This window comes from Ascidiella aspersa, chromosome 2 (assembly GCF_963924565.1).
Source record: "Ascidiella aspersa chromosome 2, kaAscAspe10.2, whole genome shotgun sequence".
Taxonomy (NCBI): domain Eukaryota; kingdom Metazoa; phylum Chordata; class Ascidiacea; order Phlebobranchia; family Ascidiidae; genus Ascidiella; species Ascidiella aspersa.
In genome coordinates, this window is record NC_139448.1 from 3578524 (window position 1) to 3596087 (window position 17564).

The window sequence follows — 17564 nt, forward strand, 5'->3', positions numbered from 1 at the left end:
CCCAATACACGTTTTTTCAGTATTTTCAATAAAAATACCAAAGCCGCTCGAATGTGTTTTTTGTTGCTTTAAAATTTAAAGTTTAAATTAAACTTTTTTTTAATTTTTCTGAAAAAATATAATCATGTGTCTTTTCTTTCAACAGTCTGTACCTTCAACACGCAACGTAGTCGTCCCAATGTCCAATCAAGGTCGTCGTCCACCCCGACCCAGAGAGACACAGCTAGGGACAGAGGAGAATACAAGTCACCCCGGGATTTCTCCAAGCAGCACATGTGCGGCCTCACGCAGCTCAAGAAACAAGATAAGTTCGACTGGACGCGAAAGGCTGGACCTACCAGCTCGAGGAACACTGGGCCTTCAAGGGACCACACCACTGGTTCCGGTAAGATTGCCTTTCATAACATTTTATTTTTTAATGGCTTCTTTTATAATGTTTTTTTAATGGCATTTTTCATTATACTGTTTTTTTTAAGGTTTTTATAATATTTTATTTTTAGAGTTTTTTTTACATTTAATAGCTTCTCAGCAAATTTTCCTCAGTTTTTTCCTGTCTTTTTTGGTTGTTTAGTTTAAAAAAAAAACACTACTGTTTACGGTTTATATAAAAAATACAGAAACGCTAATGTTGCCCTCTTGAAAATGTTCAAAAAGTAATTTATCGAACACAGAACATCGACAAAAAACGATGATATCCAAAAAGCTGTGTGAAAAAATGTGATTGTGCTTAGTTTTGTTTTCGTATCGCTTCCAACAGAAGTCCAGTCAAAATAAGACTTTAACCTGTTTTGTGTTCTGCAGGTCACTACATGTACATCGAGGCTTCAGCCCCAAGACAAAAGGGCGACGTTGCCATTATGCAAACGTACAGCATGTTCCCAGCCAAGTACTGTGTAACCGCCTGGTACAACATGTACGGGGTAAGTCAACAAGCATCTTTTACTACTAATAACAAGCAATTTTCATGTTCGCGACTGAAACTAAGTTTATAGCCAAAAAATAGAAGATACCTTGATTTCCATATGTGCTAATTTCTCTAAAAAACTACTTAAAAAATAAACTAAACATCCATTTCATCGCAAAATTTGTCTTTTTTTAATAACATTTTAGATTGACCCCCTCGTTGTGCGTGAATTTAATCTTATGCTTCGTTCCAGGCTTTCATTGGAAGGTTGAGCGTTCGATCCCTGCAGAAGCTTTCCAACGGTCGTTACGTGCGATCTTACATGAACAACATAGTGGGAAACCAAGGAGCAGCTTGGAAGAAGCTGCAAGTCGACTTTTCACCGAGACCTGACGCACTGGTAAGTATTTCAGAATATTAGTAAAACTCCAAAAGTTTCTGTGGCATTTTGTTAGCGTTAATGTTGGAACTCAATAAAGATATATTGGAAATGTTCACAAAATGCTTCCTACTTCTGTATGGGTTTGATATTCGTTCTACGTCCAACTATAACCTCCAGCCATCTTTTATTTTGGCAAATAAATGACTTTTCCTTTACATCCATGTAACTGTATGAAAATGCATTTTTCACGTTAATAAAGCACAGGTTCGCCCGAGTCTGGTAACTTATCTCTGGTGGATAGTTGTATATAAGAGTTTAATCTTAACGGAGTTTTCTTGTTTCTTCAGGATGTCTCGTTCCAGTTCGAAGGAGTGAGGGGCAACGATTACAGGGGAGACCTCGCCATTGATGACGTCACAATTATCGCCGGCCGATGCGGTAAGCATTTTGTCTCAACATTGATTTTTTGTTATTCTTGGAACGTTGGTGATCTTCAGTATAAAATTCGGTTACGATAAACCCGAAAGGTTTTCGCCAAACGTTTGCAAAAAGGGAAATATGTCCCATAGCCATAAAAATAATCGCCGGAAAAGAGTGTTTTGTTATTTTGGTTAAAATTAAAAGTGAAAGTGAAATAATTTTCTTACTGGAAAGATAAAAATATATGACGTAACTTTGTGACGGGAAAACAGCAGTAACCTTAAAAAACCTAAGGTAGCGTTTGAAGTCGTGCACAAACATACAACTGAAATCTTAGCTTAACCGCATGCAAGAAAATGGAGATATGGCCAGGTGGAAAGGGGACATGGTCTGGTAAAAAAAAACATTATAAAAAATCAAAAAAATCATTGGCCTGGTAAAAACATCATCCCAGTAAAAAATCAAAAAAATTATTTTTTTGCCCGAACACCGCTCCGGCCAACTTTCAGACCTGTTTTTAAACATGGATTTTTGTTTCTTCAACAGACGCGTGCACGAAACCAAACAAGCAGTACACCAACAGTCTCAAGCAGCAGCAAACCTTTTCGACCGGCTGCGTTAATAAAGGCATCTTCTTCGTGAGATGCTGCAGCCTCACGCAAAAGGAGATCGTTTACAGGAAGGTGCGCAACTGTAGACCAAACATGTTCTCATCTCGGATGCTCAACTGGCTCTGCTGAGCTTAAAACGACTGAAAACAGTAGACAATCAGTGTGTGGTAAGCGGCCATTCGGTCGCTCTTGTGGTAAGCGGCCTTCCAGCCAGATTGTGGTATGCAGTCATGCGAGGGCGCGTTTTGCGAACTTTTCGCCGCCATTTCCCGCCGCGGCTGCGAGTTTTAATTCGTTTTCTTTTCTTCCTATTTTAAATTATACTTTTTATCTGTCGTGTCTGTTCCGCGCGCACTTCACCGCCCTATAGTGAAGTTTTTTTCGCGTTTTTGTTCTGTTTTCGCGCAAGAAGACCTCCTGCCGATAATCCAGACCAGTGCAGGCCGCACGGACCAAGATAACCCCTTTTTTCTTTTCCGTTTCTCTCGCTCGTAGTTTAAACTGTGACCGGGTGATTTTTGCACTTACACTGATACAATAGAATGATAAAATAAAACTTAAAAATGATTTTAACAGCGACAAAAGCTACTTGGAACTAATTTTAAGTAAAATAAGTTACAATGGTCCAAGCTGCATTATTTAACTCCAGTTTGTTTTTTAATTAATATTATTTTCTCTCGTGTTTTGCGTTACTTAGAGCCTGTTCCGCAATGCGTCCTACTAAAGGCTTTTTCGTCATAATTTTAACGAAAGAGCCATGTTCGCCACGGTTCCATGCAATTAGAAATTCCTATTTTACTCTTAGTGTGTTTTCCCTGCGTTGTTTTTGTCGGTGACCAACCCTTTACTTGCAATCTTGCCCGAATTTTCTTGTCTTTTCTTTGCTATGAGATTTCGCGGCCTTAGAACATTATCATATCATTTTTTTGCTGTCGCCTCAGCGTTACTTGTTATCATTCTTGTTTTTTGTTGTTGTTGTTGTTATTAATTATTATTATATTATTGTTGTTCTTGTTACTTTTGTCGAACGGCGAAAGAAATCGTTATTTTTCTGTCGTTTAAGCAGTTTTCTTGTTTTTTTATTACTACACGTTGGTCTCTGTGCAATTAAACTACACACGTCGACGAAAATTTAGTGCGTTTGTAAAAGTTGGAGGTCCAGAGTAAATACTGTAGGCTACAAGAGGCAGATATCTTACCAATTCGTGTCAAGGTTGCGTGTCTAATAAAAATATGCACCAGAAAATCAATGTATATAAATAAATCAAAAAATGAAATAGGTATAGACCAAACTTTTCCAGCACCAATGCTGTTTACAACTACGACCTGTAGTCCAGATGGTTACCGCACCAAACGGTTGCAACAATACAAAAACGTAGTCAATACAAAATTTCAGAAATTTCAAATAAATTTTAGAAAACTTCTTTTAAGTGCTTTTCAAGATAAAATCGCTGCGTTGGATCAAAAATCATCGCTAAAATTCGTATATTAATTTGGTATCGGATCGGCACCGATACCAACCTTATCAGACGAATACCGATACTGCCACTTCGCATCGAGTATCGGCTACGATCCGATATTATCGGACGACCCTGGTTTGATTTGTTAGCAGTGTTGTGTGCAGTAATTTTGAAATAATTTAAATACCACTAGAGTCAATTTGTGAAATAAAGTCAAGTCCTTGTCATAAATATTAAACGTTAAATTAGTAAAACTGGTAAACTAGTTCGATTATTATGAGCATTAGTTCAAAAAAAATCTAATCGCTTTAATGAAAAAAATAGATAAATAGCTCAATTGTATGATAAAATGAAAAAAAAATAACACACATAATTTCAATTAAAGTTATTTTAAACAGATAATTAAGTGCACTGAAGTTTTTTTTGCTACTGTCATATGTTGTGTTGGCTTACAAAAAGTCCAGTAAAAATAATTGAGTCGTCAAACCTTCCCCGTCATAAATAGGCTTGTTATCTGGATTTTCTCGAAAGAATGTTGATGCACAGTTTGCTACAACATTTGTTTACAATGTAAGAATTACTATTTACTAACATCGAAAGCCCGCAGCATAATTGCCAATCAACGTTCTACACACCGGTTAATCAGCACTGTGTACAGCTCGCAATCTAAAAATCAAACCGTCTTAATGACTTAAACTGAAGACAGTAAAACAACAGCAAAAGCAGCCAGAAGAAGTGCGTTTTTCACGACCAACGTTTGCAGAATGAGTTGTATTTCTCAGCATATTGAAAAAGCGACCAGTATCATGCATTTTGCATATGAGTGAAAATTGGTTAAGATGTCACAAAAACAGTTGAGATTTCGAGTTTTATCAAGAACTACAGTCGACTAACCGGTAAGAATAATTTTAGTTCTGTGAATTAACTAATTGTTAGTGTTGTAATGATTAAGGTCAATGACTTATAGATGCACTTAAGTCACTGTTTTTAAATTACTTCACGTGATTCAAGTCTTTAGGTCAAAATTAATTGACATGGACTTAAGTAATTTTGCAAATGACTAAATGATTTGACTTAGACTTGTTAATTTTGTTAATGACGTGGCTTGAGTCACACGCATAAACGACTTGACTTTGAGTTAACTTGACTTGACTTAAGTTTGAAGGGCCAAACTAACTGACTTGACTTTACGTCATGCGCAGAAACGACTTGACTTTGACTAAAGTTATTTGGAAAATGTCTTGACTTAACGTAATGTGCGTAAACCGGTTGATTAGGACTTAAGTTATATTGAAAATGGCTTGGCTTGAGTCATACGCATAAACGGCTTCACTTGAATTTCAGTTATTTTGCAAATGATTTGACTGGATATAGGTCATCACAATTACTCGTTTACAAAACTCTAAATTGTTTACATGTTGTTAAGTTGATCGTTTTTTTGTTTAAAGCAAGGGTTCGTAAACTTTTTTTACCGCAGACCCCTAAAAAATATTTCTGCTTCGCGTGGACCAGTGGAGGCGGGCAATTTTAAAGATGACGTCATATATTCATGTCACAATGCAAAAAGACTTAAAAAATATGCTGTTTCCGGGCCAAAAAGTGTGAAAGCGTAATGGAGTCTAAATACATTCAGTGCAAAAACGTTTTATTTTTAATTCAACACTTTTTTTAAAACATTAATTGCTTTTCAAATATACACTAATATTTCAATTAAGGCTTCATGGACCCCCAGCAGAAGCCAGTTGACGTACCCCAAGGGGTCCATGGACCCCAGTTCAATAAACCCTGGTTTAAAGCTTTGTTGCAAGCGGAATTCGTACTTATTTGGCCGCTCTATGTCGCACGAAAGCACACAAGTATAGCTAGCTGAGAAAACTTTCCCAACTAAGTTATGCTTTCACGACGACGTCATATCACAAGATCTTTTCTTTCAAGCATGTGTAACTGTTTAGTGGCTTGCCAATAACATAATATAGCTGCAACTTTGTTATACGAGACTACTAGCCTACTACTACTAGCCATTTAGTCATGAGACTTGAATAGGCCGATGCATTATTTAGTTATGAAAGTGACTATATGTCCGGATCGTTCGGGTTAAGCATCCACCCGTTAATGGTTGCATTATTTTTCGCTTAACACTTAACCTGGCATCATTTTCAAGTTAAGTTTGAGTTCGGGTGGTGTCAAGGTTATTAATATTATATTTTATTTTCTGGTTTATGCGTTATTTTCATAATTTATCCCCTAGCGGCTCTAGTTATGTATTTTCGTTCAATACAAATCCATAATATTTACGTTTCACTTTTAACACTACAATAATGGCTGTTTATCAACTCTCCTGTGATAAAACAAACACTAAAAAAAGGCTACACTAAGGTATTTTTATCCTATACACGAGGTATGCGAGCCATTGAATCAAATGGTTTTACTTTGCGAATCTTAATTCTTACACCTTATATTTTTCTATTGGATGGGGTTAAAGAATCACATGATTTGGAAATGGTATATGGGTATATTGTTAAAATGCACACATCACACATACTGAATATAAAATCTACAATTTGACACAATTCAAACGACAATATTTACAACAAGCTCACTGATAAACAGAAACATAAAGCGATGGTGATTATACTAAATAAGATTTCTCAGTATTTGAAAGTAAATGAGGGATATTTCAGTCAGCTTTTGTGTGTTTATAAGGTCTCCCTGAATTTAAATGGTTTTCAAATAACCCATAATTAGCCTACAATATTTTTTGGTTTTCTGGATTTAAAATTGACTTTCTGCTATGACATTTTCTTCTTTATTTCTGCTTAAGGCAGGAATCATAAGTTTTTTAAGTTTCCCCAATCGAACAGTGCATCTGTCTATCAATGTGGAGTAAAGCAATGGGTTCAACGCACTATTAATGGGAAGCAAAAGACCAGCACTAATAAGATAAACATCATTCGGGAGGGGAACACCAGAAACAGCCAAGTAAGCAAGCACACACATTGGGATCCAGCAACAGAAGTCAGTAATAAGCAAGCGAGAAATACGTTTTTGCATTTCGCTGTTTGGTTGCTTGTTTCTAGATTTAGCCATTTTGTTACTCTGCATATAAATGATTATGTATGCCACAAGCATAAAAATGAACAGCAGGAAGTTAAGTGTGATAAGAAACACAGAATATTGCCAAGAAGCGTCATTTGCAGAGGCGAACAGTCTGGGCATGCAAACACTAGTTTCACCATAATACCCAAAAACTCCCTTTATCGGTTGATTAGGGAAAGTTTTGCTCATTAGTTGAGTGACGTCATGCCAATAAAGTGACGTCATGTTATGTGGTTTTATGCTATTGGCTAAATGCACCATCTTTTGTTTAAGGACTTGATTAGTTTTAAAAAACCTGCTTAAAAACCAAACATGAGAAACAAAAAATCCTGAACTGTAATCAAACAAAGGCAGAAGTGAAAATAAAAATGCAAACAGCCAAACACATGCACATGAAATGTAAATCCCCTTTAATTCCATAGTTCTAGAAATAAATGGTTTATAAACTGTTGCAAGTCTAAACGCTGTCATGACAGCCATAGTACCCGAAGAGGCCATGGTAGCTACAACACACAAAACCCCAAGAATAGAACAGGTGCGACTTGTGCGCCAAGCTGCGTCAAACGAGCAGTAATCCCCAGAAAACTGTAAACCCTTTATGCTTATTGCAATAAGATAAATGCCCATGAGAAAGTCAGCAGATGCCAAACTAAGCAAAAATATGTATGTGCTTTTGGTAAAATTATCTGCGTTTTTGTTATTTACAATGTCCCTTATAGTAATAACGACAACCGCTAAATTCCCGATGCAAGCCGCCAACCCCATTAACCAGAAGAAGGCTCTGTAAACAGGGTTGGCGATCATTTCCTTTTGGTTTGAAAAAGTGGAACTTCGCTTACTAATGGGCGGACATTCGTCACTTCCGTCCGAACATTGAGGAATTCCATCTTCAACCAAGTTGATGTCGACCGACAGGGGCTTTCCATTGCGACAGTAAAACCTCGTTTCGCTGCATCGCGTCGTATCCTCGTCGGATCCGTTGTCGCAGTCTATTGTTCCATCACAAAGGTTGTTGACATCGATGCTGGTGAACGTTCCTCTGGAGCAATCGTGACGCTTGGGGCACAATCCACGTTCGTCGCACGTTGACCACTCCAATCCCTTACATGCATCTCCCAAAAATCCTCTTACACTCAAGCAACCCACACCACAGAACTTGGGTCGAGGCTCACAACCATCGCATTCATCTTCCATGTTCTCACATTCAGGTCTACCATCGCATTTAGTGGCTCGTATGGGGTATGAATTGTAGGCGGGTCGGCAATACATGTGATCTCTTTCACCATCATATGGAGCTAGTCCGCAATATTTCGTGTTGGATTTTCCCGTACAATTAACCTCTGGGTTGCACAGTACTTTGTCCATATCCACGCAGTCCGTTTCATTGAGGCAATGCATTTGGTTGGGAGGGCAAGTGTGTCTAGCGTCGCCCAAGATATCATGGCAAACTGTTTGGTTGTCGCACAAACATTCATCGGAAAGATCATAGCAGTCTGGAACCCCGTCGCAAACTTGCTGTTGAGAAACTACCAGTCGTTTGTCCAAACACAAGAAGCAAACGAATTGACCATCAACGAAACATATATCTGACTTGTCCGCACACTGAGGTTCATCGTCGTAGATGTTTATCTGCGGTAAAACACAAATTCCGGTTCTGCTTGTTCCCGAGCATTTAAGTCCCAGCCCGGTTTTGATTTCATCGTCATTGCAATAAATGTAGTTATTGCAATATTCATGGGTTGGAATGAGATTACCGTTACTGCATTGTAAAAAACTTGTATGCGTTCCATCCTCACAAACCCACTGTCCATTCCCACAAACCCTGTCTCTCCGCCCTTCACACGGCCCCACAAATTGGCGGCAAGTTGTCTTGTTGTCGATAGCTTCGAGGTTGCTTTTGCTTGTTTCGTTTGAACAATGCTTCACCGTAACCCACTGGTGATCTCCAACTCTTACATTCCGATCATCGCAAGGCTCCTTTCGTCCGACGCACTGGATCCTACCGTCAGCCACTTGTTGCTGGCAAGTTCCACAAAACCACTCGTCGCTACCGTCTAAACAATGCTGAAAACGACCTCTACATATGTCCAACTCGCTAACACACTGAAGCCCATCGTTGCAATGTACCGAACCACTTCCACAACTGCTGCAGTTCTTCTCATCGCTCCAATCGTCACAACTCTTGCGTCCACTGCACCAGTCACTTTCATAAACACACTTTCTTCCATCATCGCACATCTTAGCTCCTGGTTGACACGTTGTACAATTCATTTCATCACTCTTATCATAGCAATCCGTTTTCCCATTGCACCACCCACTTGCGCGAACACACTTGCTCCCATCATCGCACATCTTAGCCTCTCGATTGCAAGTTGTGCAGTTCCTCTCATCGCTAAAATCGCGACAATCCCTTCGCCCATCGCACCACTTACTTTCATGTACACACTGCTTCCCATAATCGCACATCTTTGCGCTTGGTTTGCAATTTGTGCAGTTTGTCCCATCGCTCCAATCGTCACAACCCTTTTTGCCGTTGCACCACTTGCTTTCTGAAATGCACTTGCTCCCATCATCGCACATTTTTGCCCCTCCATTGCAAGTTGTGCAGTTTGTCTCATCACTCCCATCTTCGCAACCCTTTTTCCCATTGCACCAATTGATTGCGAGAATACACTTGCTGCCATCATCGCATATTTTTGCCCCTCCATTGCAATTTGTGCAGTTTGTCTCATCGCTCCAATCGTCACAACCCTTTTTGCCGTTGCACCACTTGCTTTCTGAAATGCACTTGCTCCCATCATCGCACATTTGTGCCCCTCCATTGCAAGTTGTGCAGTTTCTCTCATCACTCCCATCTTCGCAACCCTTTTTCCCATTGCACCAATTGATTGCGGGGATACACTTGCTCCCATCATCGCACATTTGTGCCCCTCCATTGCAAGTTGTACAGTTTGCCTCATCACTCAAATCATCACAACCCTTTTTTCCATCGCACCATTCACTTTCATTTATACACTTGCTCCCATCATCGCACATCTTAGCTTCTGGTTTGCAAGTTGTACAGTTTGTCTCATCGCTTAAATCGTGACAATCCTTCCGCCCATCGCACCACAAACTTTCATGAACACATTTGCTCCCATCATCGCACATCTTTGCTCTTGGTTTACAAGTTGTGCAGTTCCTCTCATCGCTTCCATCTTCGCAATCATAACTCCCATCGCACCACCAACCTGCCAGAGTACATTCCCTCCCATCATCGCAAATCTTAGCTCCTGGTTTGCATGTCGTACAGTTCTTCTCATCACTCTTATCGTCACAACCCCTTTTCCCATTGCACCACTTGCTCATGGGTATACACTTGCTCCCATCATCGCACATTTTTGCCCCTCCATTGCAAGTTATACAGTTCTTCTCATCACTCTTATCGCCACAACCCTTTTTCCCATTGCACCACCAACTTGCGCGAATACACTTGCTCCCATCATCGCACATCTTCGCTCCTCCATTGCAAGTTTTACAATTCTTCTCATCATCACCGCGCCTACAATCCTTCCGTCCGTCGCAAACTTTAGCTTGGTTGATGCAACGACTAGACTTTCTACACTTAATCTGTTCTCTGGTGCATCTTGCTTTAGCTCCAATGCACAAGGCAAGCAACGCACAAACACAAGTAAACATTCCCAACTGCATTTTACAGCCTATAGTGTGCAATATGTTGCTTTAGATCAAAATAACACATGTGTAGATAAGTACCTGAAGAAAAACGGTTCATAATTTTGATTTGTCTTAATAGTTTCTCGTTTTTTGGACGACATTTTTGCTACTTATTACGTTCGCATTAAGCTGTGATAGTCAGGGCACTATAATATGGTTGATGTAGATCTAAGTTGTTCACAGGGTTTGGGCGCAATGCCACCCTCTCCACAAACTGCGTTTTTGCAAATTCTAACAACAAAAGTGCGAAATAATTTTGCGCTTCTCGCGAACTTCGTTTATACATCACAAGTTAGGGGGAACTCCTGGACTTATTTGCGCGACTTTGTTATGTTATTTGCAGTATATAGCCTTTGAATTGTATGTAATTACACCAACGCAATGTTTATTTCTTGCGCTTCGGCGACATTTTGACGTGAATTTTGAAGTGTGGAGTCAATGTCTTGAAACATGTTTGTCAAAATCAGCTCGATGAAAACCATTATGGAGCACCAGTATTTTTTGTTTGTCTCCCAGGTTAAGTTTTAGCCAATTCAAACCAAATAAACGCAATTTTTTCCTCCTTCGCGCAATTAAGTGTTAACTTCTGTATTTTTGTTATAATACCACTGATATGATATAAAAAAAAGACCGATTTTTTTTAGTAAAAACTTATTTGATATCTGAGGGGGGGGGGGCGCAACGAAAATGTATTCCTTGGATAACTTTGCATCTGTAAAGTCATAGGTGAAGGCAGGAAATTTTTGGCACATATTTGTTTTTGCTTGCAAAAACAAGTCAAGGGTAATACAATTCGATATATACCCTAAAACAAACAAACCAAAGTGTAATATACAATATTACAAGAATTAACCTGGTTAATAACCCTATTTATAATCACCCAATTACTTTGACAAAGCACCCTGAAAAATAAGGCCCTGAAAAATACCTCCTGACAAAATATACAACAACCGCAACCCCTTCTAGTTTTAAACTTGTTTTGATAGCTGTTCTATCAATGACTTCATTTTTTAAACGTTCGCAGCTGTACAGTAAACATATTTTTTTGATTCTACCTTTATAGTCTGATAAATAAATTTTAAAGCGGGTATTACTAAAAGAATCTCATTCCATTAATCTTTTTCAGATTTAAATCGAGCCCTAACCACACAAATGTGTTACATGAAGTTAAACGGTTCAATGTTAGGTTCTTAAAGCGACAAAAAAGCAATAAGTTAATAAGAAAATATATTATTTTTCTGAAACGAAGACCTCTAAATTATTTCCTTTGTTAGATTTCGGCTCAATTACCAGAAATTTAAAACTAAATTTGAAAAGGACGTATACGCACTAATATTTTACGGCTACAGCACACCAGTTAACACTTGCACTCTTTAAATAACACTTGCTCGTATTAGCGTCATAACACGCAAGCAACGCCTAATCTTTGTAGACGCAATTTCTATTCAATCATTTAAAGGCACAACGTGTATGACGTCATGTGCCTTGCATTTTTGAACCACGCTTAAACGGAAGCCATATTGAAACGTGAGGCGGCTTTGCAACAAATTGCTGTTTGCAAAACACTGCTTCATGCTAGTGTTGCCTGTGTGTGAGTTCTGTCGTTGGGGTTTGTCATGCGGATGAGAAGTTAAGCTTTAAACACTGAATTGCTTGATGCCATTTGCTGCTGAGTAAAACAATGCACGTACAACAAATGAAACAACTCCTACATGAAAGAAAATGTGAAACTGTATTCGAGCTTAAACAATGCACCTTTGTACCTACCACACGTAAAACAACTATTTATGAAAACCGTGAAATCAAAACTCGCTCAAAACTATAATCAAGCTGCATTTCATTCCTTTGCAGTTTTATAATTCTACCGGTAACCTTTGACTGAAAATAACTACCTTAATATACCCCCATGTAAAAACCGCACAAATAAACTTTTCAACGATTTATGTGCGACTTGCAACCGTGATATCTTAATTGTATTTTGATGCATTAAGTAGCTATTTCTTGGGCTTGATTATAAGCAGGGAATAATAAAATATAAGCTGGGAATAATAAAATATAAGCAGAGAATAATAAAATATAAGCTGGGAATAACACAATAAGTAGGACTTTGTGATACAACGTGTAGAAACTCCAAAACTTAACTTCAAGGTAAAAACTCGTTTGCCTTGTCTTAGAAGTAATTTTTCGTAGGATATACAAAAGTCACAGAAAATTTTACTAAATAAATGCTATGTGCAACCACAAAAATAGCAAAACTCTACCTCTTGCTTTGCTTTGCTTAGGCATATTTCTGTTCGTTTTTTGTCCGGAGCTGTATAGAAAAGTATACATTGTAGAATTTTCATTTTTTTAAAAATGGCGTAGAAGAGTATGTAGGTATATATAAGAGCTTTAGATGTCTTCGCCTCAAGGTGGGTTCGCGAAGCGAAAGTTTTAAAAAAGATCAGGTGCTCCATTTTCTTATATGTCTTATGCAGTATGAACTTAGTTCGTTTTGAAGAGGCTTTTTAGCAGAAATGCATTTTTTGTGATTCCCACTAACATTTGACGGGTTGGATAAATGGCCTTTACAACTTATTTGTTCAAATTATCCTGATAAATGCCATTATATCTATTAATGTGCGAATATTAATCCTCTATCTCCCGCAACGCTACCCGGCTTGAAATATGCCCGTTTCTGGAGGGGGTCCTGCGGCTTGCATGGTTGCGCGTTGGGTTACGCTCAGCGAAGCGTGCAATTTGCCTTTTTTGTGTTGTGCTTTATAATCGCGTTTGTGTTGCGCTGATGCCCTTTTTCAATCGACGCATCTACAAAAAAGCATCAACCGCTTCAATCTTGCATAATTGTTTATAATCAACATTTCTAGAACAAATCGTTATCAATCCGAGCGGGTTTTGGGACAATTTCGACCAAGGTTTGATTTCTATGGAATGATGGCAACGGCCATTGGGTGTAGCGCCTCTAGTGACAAGAAGTGGTTATTTTTTAATGAACTGGGGAGTAGAGACGATAGGACAAAGCCACTCGACACATCGGACATAAGGTGTGTAAACAAAAAATTATATACAGACAGTAAATAGTTAAAAAGTCATCTTTTTGGTTTTAATACATTTCTGTTGTTATTGTTCAAGTTGAAATTAAAATTTTATATATTTTTAAGTGTGAACAAACAATAACATATTTTATTTTTTAAAGAATTTATTGTTTAAGTTGCGTTATTTTGTTTTTTTTCTAAACTTACGACGATACAAGTGCGTTTTCGAAGCGTCGTTAATACTGATATAGTAAAAACACTATTAACGTATGGTATTAATTACTATTGCAATATTATTATTTTATTCAAAAAAAAGCTAAACCTTGTATAAAAATTTTCTCAAGCAGTAAAAGCTATTTAACCGTATTACGCTTCAACAAATTCATTAGAGAAGGTGGTATTTATGTTAGAACGTTGTGAACGAACCTTATTTTTATATTATTTATAAGTAATTTTTATTAACTTTTTCATCAAAAACACAACAAGCCAAGACTAACCACGTGTTTTTCAGATTGATCCAGTTTGACCTTGAGATCTATAGCAAGGTCACTGTGCGACACCCAGTGGTCGGGATTAGTCCGTATCTCTGCTATATTGACGATAACGGAATAAATTGGTATCTTATAAAGGTCAGCGTATATATATATATATCTCTTTTCACTACAAATAATATCACGCTAAAAAGAGTGCTTATAAAATGGCGTTATGCAAAATGCTAACCAATATTATTAAATAACAAATATAAATGCTTAAAATGTTAAGTACCGGACATCCCTATCTAAAAACGAGTGGACTCCAGTCATAAAAAAAACTTAAATAAGAACAACATCGAAGTCGGAATAAAAATACAGTTCGGACTAAGACCAAAATACGACTAATACCTAATAGTCGTAATAACGTTTAAATCGGAATAAGACCTAAATGGCAAGAATCAGACTTATACAACCTTTTACCTAATCCAAAACCCCACCCCGAGGTACACCACTAACTCCCCTAATAATTCTAACCCTAACCTAATTTCTAACCCCTACCATAAACCCCCTAATAACCCCAAATAAGAGTCGAAAAATCTAGTGTCGTCGACAACAAAACGGCCGATGTCAGACCGACGGCCCCCGAACCTCTACCTACAGTTTAAGGCGGTATTTTGGCAATTTAGGCCTGTTTCTGGTGAATGCATGACACATTCCGACAGGTTTAGGTCTTATTCAGACGATTTAGATTATATTCTGTCGTATATTACGGCGTATGTGGCTTTATGTTGATCTTACTACTATGGTATTATAGATTATTCCGCTTTAGCTATTGTTGTAATAAAGGTTTAACGCAGTGATTATCAAACCGCGTGCACACTGAGAGATTTGTTGCCGCCAACTTTCTGTAATTAAAAAGAAATAACCAATTCGAAATAGAAATGCAGACAAGAATGCGAGAATTGATTGACTATTATTCGCTAGAACACTGGATATCGCTATGTTTACTTATTGCCTTGTGATATGGAAACTTTGAGGTTCTTTTTGTGAAGTGTGTGCAGTGAATATTTTTTGATATTTTCTGTTCTGCAAGCGAAAAAAGTTTAGAACCACTGTTTTAACGCACTATGCATAAAAAGAAATGGACTAAATACAACTGGAAAAGTTATTTTTCTTGTATAACACAAACAACGATTATTTATATACAGAAAAACTTAAATAAAAAAACAATTTTTTTGTTAAATGATAATATTATAAAAATAGCTTGACAATGAATTTCAAGCCAAAAAGGTCGAATAGATCGACATCATCTTGATAAAGAAGTTTCGGTACCAACTTGTAATTAACTGAAGATTATACAAGTTCGTATCGAAACGTCTTTTCTAAGATATTGTAGATCTACTCAAATTTTTGGCTTGAAATTCATTAATATTATAAACATAAAACTCAACTTGAAAACGACCATTTTTTCTACAGGTTCTTCCCGAATCGCCTGGTCCATTAGTGACGTCATAACAGGGCGGCGCTTCCTTCCAGCTTCTACGAGAGGTTCGGGGTCCCGGGTTCGAACCCCGGTGAAGCAGCTTGCGATTCCTACGACTACCAGGCGCCCTCTAGAGGTGACCTTGGCGCCCAGTGGTTCAAGGTCAGAGGGAGAAGTCCCAGAAGTTTCGTGAAATGCAAGAGTTTCTGCTTCGACACTGGGATGACGTCACTCGTGTTTGATGACGCAAAAAGTAAGTGTTTTTCGATACTTTACGAGTGTTTACTTCATGAGTGTTTTCGATACGGTTCGATAGTCGATATTTTTCCAAATTTTTATTTTTTTGGTAGATAAAACCGATATTATCGGACGTCTTGTTTGTTTTGTAAACACGATATTATCGGGCAACTTAATTTTTTAATACACGATATTATCGGACATCTGTTTTTTCAAATAACGATATTATCGGACACCAGGTCCGTTTGCCGGAATTTTATTTTTCCAACCAATGATTAAGCGACACAAAGTTACATTTATCGATTGCAGGGCTTTTCAACCGTAGCACCTCTAAAATATATTAGAACTCAATTTCCATATTCTGGTCATTCTAGACATGACACCACCTATTATTCTAGTACACCTTACGATTTTACCTTGAACATCCTTTTCTTGTAGCAAAGTGCAAGGCGATAACACTTCTTATAAATTGCAGTAGGTCTAGTGGGGGCCTGACATATTTTTGAAAACAAAAGTGGGCCCTGGTTCAAAAACGTTTTCGTCACTGGTTACACAAAACAGGTAGGTTTTTATGATGCCTACTGCCAAAAAGATTAACATCTGCTTTAGAATAGATTCCAAACAAGCATATCAAGTGAATAAATGGCAAAAGTGATACGGAGGTCCATGAAGGTCTAATTCTTATTGAAATTGTATTATTTAAAAATGGAATTAGTTTTTTAAGAAAAGCAATTTATTGCAAAAACAGCGCTTCGGCGCCTTATTCTTGAATTTATTTAAACGATTTTATTTTTGGTTAAGTTGTTTTGATAATAGCATCTGTGAAGGAACGCCTCTGTTTCAAATACTAGCTAAACACTTCCTGGTATATACAGAGCATCGCTATGTTTAAAGACAGGAAGCTTTGATTGAAAACAGAATCAGGAGCTGGTATTTGGCTCGCGTTAGCATCTGCGTTCAATACAAAATCGCACAATGTTTACATTTTAATCTCATCACTACAATAATGGCTGTTTATAATATCTGCTGTGATAAATCAAGCAGTAACGAATGCCTTACAATAAGATCGTTTTTTCCTGTTCCTAACACGGACATGTCGGCCATTAAATGAAAATGGTTTTATTTTGTGAATCCTCATATTGCTTTCACCTTATATTTTTCTATTGGCTTGTAAGAAAGAATCACAAGACTTTAAAATGTTATATGGGTATATTGTTGAAATGCACACATCACACATTATCAAATCACGGCTACAATTTGATACAATTTAAACGACAATAACGAGATCATTGAAAAACAGAAACAAACATAAAGCTATGGTGATTATATATGCCAGGGGTGGGCAAATGTATTCAATGGAAGAGCCATTTGAAGAAAATTTAATCACCAGAGAGCCTTAAAATTAGCAAATGAAATTGCATTGACTTGCTGTTAACTATAACTTTTCGAATCTATGTCTTGTGTTACGTCATAAACGAATTGCTGGCCTAAATGAGGAAAAGAAAAAGAGAAAAAACGTTCATAAACGCTACTCTTGGTAGCCTTTACAGTGTTTTGGAATTTTACGATTCAACTGAAAGAGCCTCAAAAAACATGTCGGCAAGCCGCGGTTTGCCCACCCCTGATATATGCTATTAGCATGAAGATGTTAAATTTAAAAGTATGTGGGAAGTTATTTCGTCAACTTTTGTGTGTTTATAGGTTTTCCCTTAATTCAAATAGTATTTAATTCCCCTATACAGTAATTAA

The 17564-nt window shown here is 37.6% G+C and overlaps 1 protein-coding gene across 1 annotated transcript in view; it reads left to right on the forward strand.

Annotated features, from left to right (window-relative positions):
* Positions 1-3438, forward strand: part of LOC146163169 (MAM and LDL-receptor class A domain-containing protein 1-like) — a 29373-nt gene extending 25935 nt beyond the window's left edge. Inside the window, exons 28-32 of the mRNA XM_083382944.1 lie at positions 146-385; positions 802-920; positions 1158-1304; positions 1634-1724; positions 2253-3438. Of these exons, the coding sequence (XP_083239070.1) occupies positions 146-385; positions 802-920; positions 1158-1304; positions 1634-1724; positions 2253-2446 (791 nt within the window). The 3' untranslated portion in view covers positions 2447-3438. The remainder of the gene's footprint in view (positions 1-145; positions 386-801; positions 921-1157; positions 1305-1633; positions 1725-2252) is intronic.
* Positions 3439-17564: the final 14126 nt, after the last annotated feature.